The sequence below is a fragment of the Drosophila ananassae genome, chromosome 3R, assembly GCF_017639315.1.
Source record: "Drosophila ananassae strain 14024-0371.13 chromosome 3R, ASM1763931v2, whole genome shotgun sequence".
Classification (NCBI taxonomy): Eukaryota; Metazoa; Arthropoda; class Insecta; order Diptera; family Drosophilidae; genus Drosophila; species Drosophila ananassae.
Window position 1 is genome coordinate 2,593,199 of NC_057930.1, and position 9,157 is coordinate 2,602,355.

Sequence of the window (9,157 nt, forward strand, 5' to 3'; positions counted from 1 at the left end):
CTTTGAGACAGTTTTAAAATAAGTCGCTCCAAAACCTCCTAAGCAAAACTATTTGCTACAAGCCTTTTACAATAGCTTCACATTATGGAAAACAATTTCTTTTGCCTCCTCTAATTTCTGAGATAGTGTCCAAAACAGTATGGTGCCAATATTTCAAATGTGAAACAATAGAAAATAAAAGTTCGTTGCTGTGTCCCGTTCCACTTCGACGCTAACTAGGCGACAGTAATTTGAATGACATATTATTAAATGTGTTAAATCTGTCAAATGGTTTATTTGGCTTGTGTATTTTTGTATAAGCTTATTACTCATAAAAAAAAGAAAGTTAGACGAGCAAAAAAATGTATTCTTTCCAGTGTGGAATTTTTCAAGTTTCTAATTTTTTCAAGTTTACGTACTACTGCATTTTTTCAAGCTAACGTACTAAAATTGGCACTAAAATTCTTTCTATCTTACAAATACAAATGGCTGGCCGAATTTTTTATAATTAATTTTATTGATGATAACCAAATCAAACTTATCAAAGTTATAAAAAAAAAATAAACCTAAAACTTCTTGCAAGTATGTAATAGCCCTGTCAAACGGAATAAAAGCTTAACATTTTTGTCTTTTCGCTAAAACAAGATACATTCACATTGAACGAATGTGCTGGACATTTTTCTTATAAAAATGTTATATTCTTAATACCGATTTTTGTCAAACTCTGGTGTTAACATCATAGTGAAATCTCGTTTTTAAAATATGTTTTCGATATTCTTCATTTTAAAAACATAATAATATTCAATATATCGGTAAAAATATCGATCAATCGATGACTTTGGTATCTTCAGTTTTCCAGGTAACTTAAAAAATGCTAACAACGAAAGTTATATAAATTAAACACACCAATAATAGGTCTTTAGATTTTCTTAGTTAATTATAATTCAATTATAATAAAAATTAAAAAAATAATATACTATCAGATAAGTTGTCTTCAGATAAAGCTGAGACATTTAAATAAGATTCTAGTTTTATAATGAGTAATAAATATTAATTAATATTAATAAACATAACAAACTTTTTATTAGAATTCAATGGGTTAAGTAATTTTAGAGCCAATATTTGGCATTAATGGACTTTATATGTATATACGCGTAGCGGTATGCATGTTTATTCCTTTGTTTACTGATTTCCAACTCATAAATATCTAATTATATATCGCAAATTCCAAATTTTGGGGAAAAAAATATTACACGATATAAAATCATCATTTTTAAAAAATATCGATATATTGATATTTGATATATTATCAACAACCCTAATAAATAATAGTTTATAAAGAATATGATTATTTAGTTTGATATCAACGTTACAGTATTAATCTCAAAATGAATTTCTCCCGTAAACTTATTGCAATAATTATGTGTCTGGTCCCACTATTCGTGTTGTTAATTTTGTTTAATTATTCATTTTTGGGTTTGCCAGTACGTAATTACCTTATGTACATGTATATGCAATGTAAACATTTAAAATTTTTGTATTATATACCTATTCAGAATCAATCTACAAACCAAAGGGCCAAAACGTTTCCAGTTTTAATTACGGTGTTTTACGAGGCTTTATGTCCTGACTCAAAGTATTTTCTTAGTAAGCAAATGCTACCAGCATTTAAGTTGGCCGCATCCATAATGGATGTAAAACTTGTTCCCTATGGTAAGGCTACGACAAGCCTATCCGATGGTAATTTATCTTTTGAATGTCAACATGGTCCAACAGAATGCCAAGCAAATGTATATCATGCATGTGCAGTGGATATAATTAAAGACCCTCTAGTTCGACTAGAAGTAATTTCTTGTATGATTCGGGACAACCGTTTTCCCCAAACTGCAATGCGAAAGGTTAGTTATTGTACAAACATACATACATATGTATAGTATAGTTACCTTTTAGTATATCCATACATATCAGTAAATTCTGAATTTGAGTTATAATATTTTAGCCTTACAGGTACATACATACATATATTAAGTTTTAGCCAGATTCAGAAGAAGCAGATATTAACTATAAACCTGTCAATTCCAATTGATTTATCTTACTCAGTTTTTAAAGGTTTTAGCTTACTAATCTTAAAATTTTTTTAACTTGTCCTTATATTTTAATTTTGATATATTTAAAGCAAAAACTTGCGAATAATTTCACTTACTCCATAACCTTGGTCTTATCTGAACCAAAGTCCAGAACAAACATACAATGAATACAATTTATGTATGTAGGATCAATTACCCTCACTTTGCGCTGTATATACACTGACGAGCAAAACTGTAACACGAGTTCATTGTTGCAACTTCAAAGGTCTGTAACTTTTTTTCTAATGCACGCATTTTAAAAATCTTAGTCTAGTTTTGTTGGTTATGTCATATACTATTATTAAGCAAAATTGAAAGCCATTTGTTATTAGTTAAAGAAAATGGCACGCCAAACTGTAAAAATAGTCAAATGTTACAGTTTTGCACTCTAGTTATTTTTTTTAACAAATATTTTTTTTAATGATTTTTTAATAATAAGTCCACGTCCCCTTGTATTTTCCATCGGTGCATTAACAGGGGTGCATTAACTCAAATGAGTTGGTCCCTTGGTGCTAATCGATGGAATTATGCGAAAGGAGCAATATCTAGCCATATTGCAAGAAAATCTTCCAAAAGTTATTGGGAATATAGGTCTTTCGGTCGAAAAATGCGTTTTTTCAGCAAGACAACGACCCGAAGCACACGTCCATATTAGTTAAAAATTTGATTTCAAAACAGAAATTTCAATTATGAAGTGGCCACGACAATCTCCCGATAAGAATCCAATAGAAAACTTGTGGAGTCACGTGAAATCGCAGCTGACGAAGTATGCAGTTCCTCCAGTGGATTGAAGGAGTTGTGGGAACGGACACAGGACGTATGAAATTCTATTCCCCCGGAAATGGTACAACGAAATACCCAAAGTATGCCCGATCGCATAGAAGAGTTGAAAAAATACAAGGGGACGTGGACTCATTATTAAAAAATCATTAAAAAAATATTTGTTAAAAAAATAACTAGAGTGCAAAACTGTAACATTTGACTATTTTTACAGTTTGGCGTGTCATTTTCTTTAACTTATAACAAATGGCTTTCAATTTTGCTTAATAATAGTATATGACATAACCAATAAAACTAGACTAAGATTTTTAAAATGCGTGTATTAGAAAAAAAAGTTACAGACCTTTGAAGTTGCAACAATGAACTCGTGTTACAGTTTTGCTCGTCAGTGTATGTACATACACAAGAGAAGACAAGAGAGGACGGCTAAAGTCGAGAAACTCGATACCAGGTATTCGGGTATTTGACCCAAAATTTATTTAATCTTTAAATTTATAGATTCCCAAAACGAATTTTTTTGCATTATTTTTTAAATTTTGGAATAAACTCAAAAAATCCAGTAAAGAATCAGAATAAGACGTCTTTAACTCCTTTAATAATAATATTTTTTTAACAGAATCATAACCTGAGTCAATTTAAGCAATCGACTTTGAACTTTGCACACATCCCTATTTACTTTACACGCAGTTCTTAAGTCGGAACGGCCTGGATTGGTCAACTATATTCAATAGTTGCCACATAACTCATTGATCGGAACTGCCAAAGCTTTAGTGTTTTTTAAGTTAGAGGGATTAGTCTTCTGTGGAAATTATTTAAAAAAAAAAATACCCTTGCAGAGGGATTTTGGTCAAAAATGTGCAACGCAGTGAAGGAGACATCTCCGACTCCACAAAGTATATATATTCTTGATCAGGATCACGTCCTGAGTCGATATAATCAAGTCCATCTGTCTGTTTCTTTCTTTCCTTTGCACGCAACTAATTGGATCTTCCAATTTTTACAAGGATCGGCCGACTATATCCTATAGCTGCCATATAACTCAACGATCGTAAATGTCCAACAGTATTGTTAGAAAATTAATTTGATGTTGGAATTCTCATATATATATCTCCGATATATATCTAATAATATGAGCTACTTTACTGAAAAGGTATATCAACTGCGGCACCGCCCGTAGTTAGCAAGATCTCACGGCCCTAGTATATTGTATTCGTATTGTATGTAAAAGCGAGAAGGAATCATCTCCGACCCCAATACTTTAGTATATATATTGTTGATCAGCATCAACAGCAGAGTCAAAGTCTGTCTGTCCGTATGAATGCTTGGATTTCAGAGACTTTAAGAAGTAGAGCTATAAGATTTTGCACCTTTTCCTTTGAAAAAATCAATCTTTGCTACGCCCCCTACCGCCCTATAAAATGGCATATTTTTGTAACGCTAGTTTACAAAAGTAGTTTGAAAAAGTTTTAATGCCAAATTATTTTCTATCTAATTTAAATCTGAATAGCTTAAAACAAGTAAATCGGATGATGTTAGAGGAGTTTCAGACATCTTTATTTCTGATTCCCATATTAGCTTGCAGTATTTTAGAACGCGCGGATCTCAGAGATTTGGCACTTAGACTCCTATGATACCTACACAGACCAAGTTTGCATCAACATTTTTTTTGGGGAATGTTCATTAAAATTTTGGTGGAAAATATGAGTACCGGTTATCATATAGTCGAGAAACTCGATTATCGTTTTCTTTTCTTTTTTTTGTTTCTTAAAAAAACTTTACAATTTTGATCGCCTAGATGTGTAGGACGACAGTATTTAGAATGGAGTCGGCCGAAGTTCCACGTTACCTGTAACTGTCTCTGTAATTAAAGAGCAGAAATATACTTATAGGTTTCATAAAATGCAGGCTCTAGTATTTTCTTCTGATTTAGCTGCAACAGCTTATAATACAAACTGGCCCCGAAAAACCCTTCCTCTTACCACTATATATACTTCTATATATACACCCCTACTATATCGGCTCTATCTTTAGCTAGATGGAGTAGAAGTGCAGTGGAGGGTTATCTGCAAAATCCGTAAGGACATCTGCAGGTTTTTCCCTCCACCATCGTAACTTCGGCCTCGTTTTCGACAGGTCGTTCTCCTTGTAGCTGTCTTTGGTATCGGACGCTTTCATCTCTCACGCCAGTTTCCGTGAGAGTGGGTTTTGCTGGCTCCGACGCTGGAGTCGTATTTATATACCTTTCTGGTAATGGAACTGAATGGAACTATGGGAGCTAAGCATTCTATATTAATAATGGGGATATCTTGGTTCGTTGGCCCTTCCATCTCCTCAACATACTCCTCTCGCCAGTCCTTAGTGGGAATCTGGTTCGGGTTCGGATCGGAAGCCGGGATCCAAATTCTCGCTCGTGGTCTACTTGGGACGCCCCTCCTTGTAGAGCTTATCCAAGCTCACTGCACGGACCCGTCATCATAACGGGATGTAACTTCTCTGGAATTACCCTGAAGAGAGTCCTGGTACCTTCGCTGCCTCCATCAATCTCCACCTTTCCCTTTGCCATTGGGGTTACCCTTATCGACTATCCAAAGTAGAATGCGACTATTCGCCATCTCTGCAAAGGACATTTTCGGCTGTGTGTGGGTTGGCACTTGGGTTGGTAGAGATTATGGCCGGTGACTTTCTTCTCCGCTTATAAATAGTCTATTTTGCCATTTTTGGTGGCCGCCAGAAACACACCATCCTACAGCCCACCTGAAGGAAGCATCATGGCACTCAGGCCTGGAGATGTCGCCATGGTGGCAGATGGCGGTGGCTACTACCGCTCATCTCTAATTTAGGGTGGGGTACTCCCAGACCCTGCCTATTGTTTTTGTCTGAACAGGAGGGCTCACTTGCCGACTTTCCGCTTTTATTTAAGAGATTCCAGCTTCGCGTTTGTTATTTTTCTTATAAGGCTCTTCATAGATGGGCCCACGAGTTGCGGAGAATAGACAGTACACACGGTCGTAGAATTGGGGATCTCCAGGAGACAGGGCAGAGTTTATATCCGAGTCCCCCAGCCAGACATATCACAGGCGGTCACACGGCACGGATACCAGCTATCTATGAAGCAGTTTTTGCCTATTTCTATACCAGCTAGTTCAGGTTGGGTAGGTTGAGTACGTCGATTAGGGATTCGTTTGAAATGGTTCTGAGAGCCTGATGCAGTGTTATGCACTGAGGCATAGTGCTGCCGCTCTCTCAATTTTTCTTAACTTCATTATGTGGTATTCTTTTTTGGTGCTGACCACCATACCAGTACGCCGAGATCCAACTCACAATGTCAGGAGACATGCCCTATTTTAGGTCTTATTACTTGTTTTAAGATAAAGAGGGCTATTACTGCATTTTTCGATAATTCGTTGTTTAGATACGAATTTAGTTTAGCATTTTAACATATCTAGTACCCATCCTTAGGTACTTTCAGATATCGCTGAATGAAAGCTTCAGGTTGTTAAGCTTTGGTGGGGTAAGTCCGGGTGGGATCCGCGTACGCCACTAACTTATAGCCCTCCTCTTCCATCTTACATAGAATCGAATTGACAGCAAAGTTCCATAGGAGAGGTGAGAGGACTTCTCCTTGGGTTCCTCTGTAAACGGCCCTTGTGGGAGTTAGTTTGCCTAGTGAAGACGTCCGACTGAATTTTGGGCTCAAAGTTGTGTAATGCCACTGAAAAGTTACAAAAATCCAACATTTTAGCTGGCTTTAAAACGAAGTTAAACGCACACACATAAAACCTAATATGTGAATGTGTGAGCACGCATACCTTTTTGATGATGCGCTTCTCTGCGGCTGAACAACCAAAAAAGTTCAAAGAGATTATGAGCGTAAAAATAAGCGTACGAATGAGAGTAAGATTTTCTCTGGGGCCTGCTGGGCTCTGTCGCAATAAATTTTTGCGTGGGAAGTGGGAAATGGGAAGTCTATATGTTGTATGGTTAGTGATATTGCCTAGTATAGGGTTTTCTGGTCGAAGTCTAGTTTAAAGTTTGTGGGAGGGTTGCTTGCTGCGGACTGTTTCTGGAGTGTGTGTATCCAGCCACATAGCAAGAGATTCCCCACTAGTTTAATTTTCTTTTTTAAAATCATACTAAAGTCTAGGGTTGTGGCTGTTTGGCATAAAATTTTCCCAAGCTTTGCTTCAGCTGTAGTTTCTATGACCGAGCTGAAAGAGTTCCATAAGGTAAGGAGCGCTTCGCTTTTCGGATTTAGGTGGCCATTTATTTATCTTTTTAATTTTGTAAAAGAGCAGAATTCGAAGTTTAGATCCCCGTAAGTGTCATCTATGGGTGACTCTTTGTTGTAACTCGTAACTAATCGGGCTGACTAGTTGGTCTCTCCATCTGCGTAGGTTCCGCTCTCCCTAGTTGCTAGAAGAACAGCATCCTTTTCCGCACCTTTGCCTTAGTCCTGACCGGTATGAGATTGTGTTCTGAGATGGGAAGTTGGTAGGTTATGTAGTATGGGAACCTAATTATTAGAAGCGACAAAACAAGCGCCACCGAATCGCTTATGTCGCGGATACCCGCTAGCTCTCCAGATATTATTTTTATTAATAACTAATCAGAATAATACATATCACTGTTTTTCACTTTTCGTAGTACTTTAGTACTTTTATAAAATCAATATATTAGATATAAAAGTTTTACAACATAAAATATAAATAACATACACGTTTTAATGTTGTGCTCGTTCAATTTCGTTTTAAAGCCAGCTAAAATATTTATTTTTGTAACATGCTTCTTTGAAAATGAACAACCGAAATCGTTTAATGAGATTAAAGCGTAACAAGAAAGGAAAGATCATTTCATGTGGAGCCGAAGTTGATATACCTTTGCAGTTAGGTAGCATCTTATATTATTATATATATATCGGATCGTATATAGTTGGCCGATCATTATGAGAATATCACTATCAAATCAATTTTTTAATAAACATGTTGGAAACAGCCCCAAAATCTTTAAAAATAGCATGTTGCGCCATTTCCGATTTTCAGTTATATGGCAGCTATATCGCTTTCAAATTTGGCAGATCGGATAATATGCCCAAAATGGAATCTGTACCAAGTTCTATTTTTCTGACTTAAAAAACACCAAAGTTAAGGCAATTCGATCAATCGGAGCCTTTAAAAACTGAGAGACTAGTTTGCGTGAAACAGACAGACGGACATGCTCATATCGACTCAGGAGGTGATCCTGATCAAGATATATATACTTTATAGGGTCGGAGATGAAATTATTACCCCTCTGCAAGGGTATAAAAATCAATTGAAGAGAGTACGATGTCGCAAGAAATTTTTGCATTCAAATTGGTGCTCTTGTCTTGTCGTTGTTTGAAATCATTATGTTTTATGGTTAGTGGTTCTATGAAGTTGGCTACCAAAAGTAGTGGACCCGTCTTGGCAATCATGATTCAGCTTAAGATTTTAAAAAAACTATTTGAATTTGGACTTAATTTGTATCTTTGTGGCTATGGCGTGAACCTAAAGATTTTAAAAACAAATAAATTATAAAATACTAAAAATTATGTAAAATATGCGCGCCACAGATGATACACATTCTAATATAATCTTTTCTTTCAGTGCGCTAAACAATATAATTTTTAGAAACATCTACCTTATACAAAAATGTTTTGACAGCGGCCATGGATTGGAATTGCTTAAACTGAATGGAGAATTGACACATGCATTAAGGCCAGCAATAACATTTATTCCAACCGTGACGATAGATGGGTCCCAACGTCGCCAGGCCTCTATTTTAAAGGATGTACTTTCGGAAGTATGCAAAGTCGTAGGTGATACAAACAAAATATAGAAGTTATATGCAAAAAACAATAGAAACAAATTTATGTTAAATAATAAATATATTGAAAAAACAGAAGTTGGGGTTAACACTGTGGTTATTTAATAAATAAATGAATTAAAAAAATGTATGATAAATAAAGCCTTTGTACCTTATATAGTTTTGAAGTCTCATAAACTGTTCGCTAACAGACTCAGATTAGAGCGTTTAACACCGGTTATGAGCGAGACAGGCGTAGTGACGGTTACATAACACTACATGAACGTGTTTTCGGGATCGTCGGCTATATCCTATAGCTGCCATATACAGAACTATCGGAAATGGCACAAACCTAATATTTTAAAGTTGCTTGGGGCTGCTTGCCAATATTTTTATTACAAAATTGTTTTGATAGTGAGATTCTCTAATATTTGGGTGAGCCCTTACAG

The 9,157-nt window shown here is 35.7% G+C and overlaps 1 protein-coding gene and 1 long non-coding RNA gene across 3 annotated transcripts; one reads left to right on the forward strand and one right to left on the reverse strand.

Annotated features, from left to right (window-relative positions):
• The first annotated feature begins 918 nt into the window (after nucleotides 1-918).
• Nucleotides 919-8,866, forward strand: LOC6502600 (gamma-interferon-inducible lysosomal thiol reductase). Of its 2 annotated transcripts, none has more exons than XM_044716151.1 (3): nucleotides 919-1,907; nucleotides 4,689-4,697; nucleotides 8,544-8,741. In XM_044716151.1, exons 1-3 carry the CDS (start codon nucleotides 1,368-1,370, stop codon nucleotides 8,739-8,741), a joined length of 747 nt encoding a protein of 248 aa, XP_044572086.1. In that variant the 5' UTR covers nucleotides 919-1,367. The 2 variants fall into 2 exon arrangements, with proteins under 2 accessions (XP_044572086.1, XP_044572085.1); XM_044716150.1 differs by lacking the exon at nucleotides 4,689-4,697 and having other exon boundaries at nucleotides 1,251-1,463; nucleotides 1,536-1,692; nucleotides 8,510-8,866.
• On the reverse strand, nucleotides 1,840-2,873 carry LOC116655231. Its single transcript, XR_004310374.2, has 2 exons — nucleotides 2,183-2,873; nucleotides 1,840-2,048 (listed from the first exon to the last, which is right to left on the reverse strand). It is a non-coding gene; the product is annotated as an uncharacterized LOC116655231 (long non-coding RNA).
• Nucleotides 8,867-9,157: the final 291 nt, after the last annotated feature.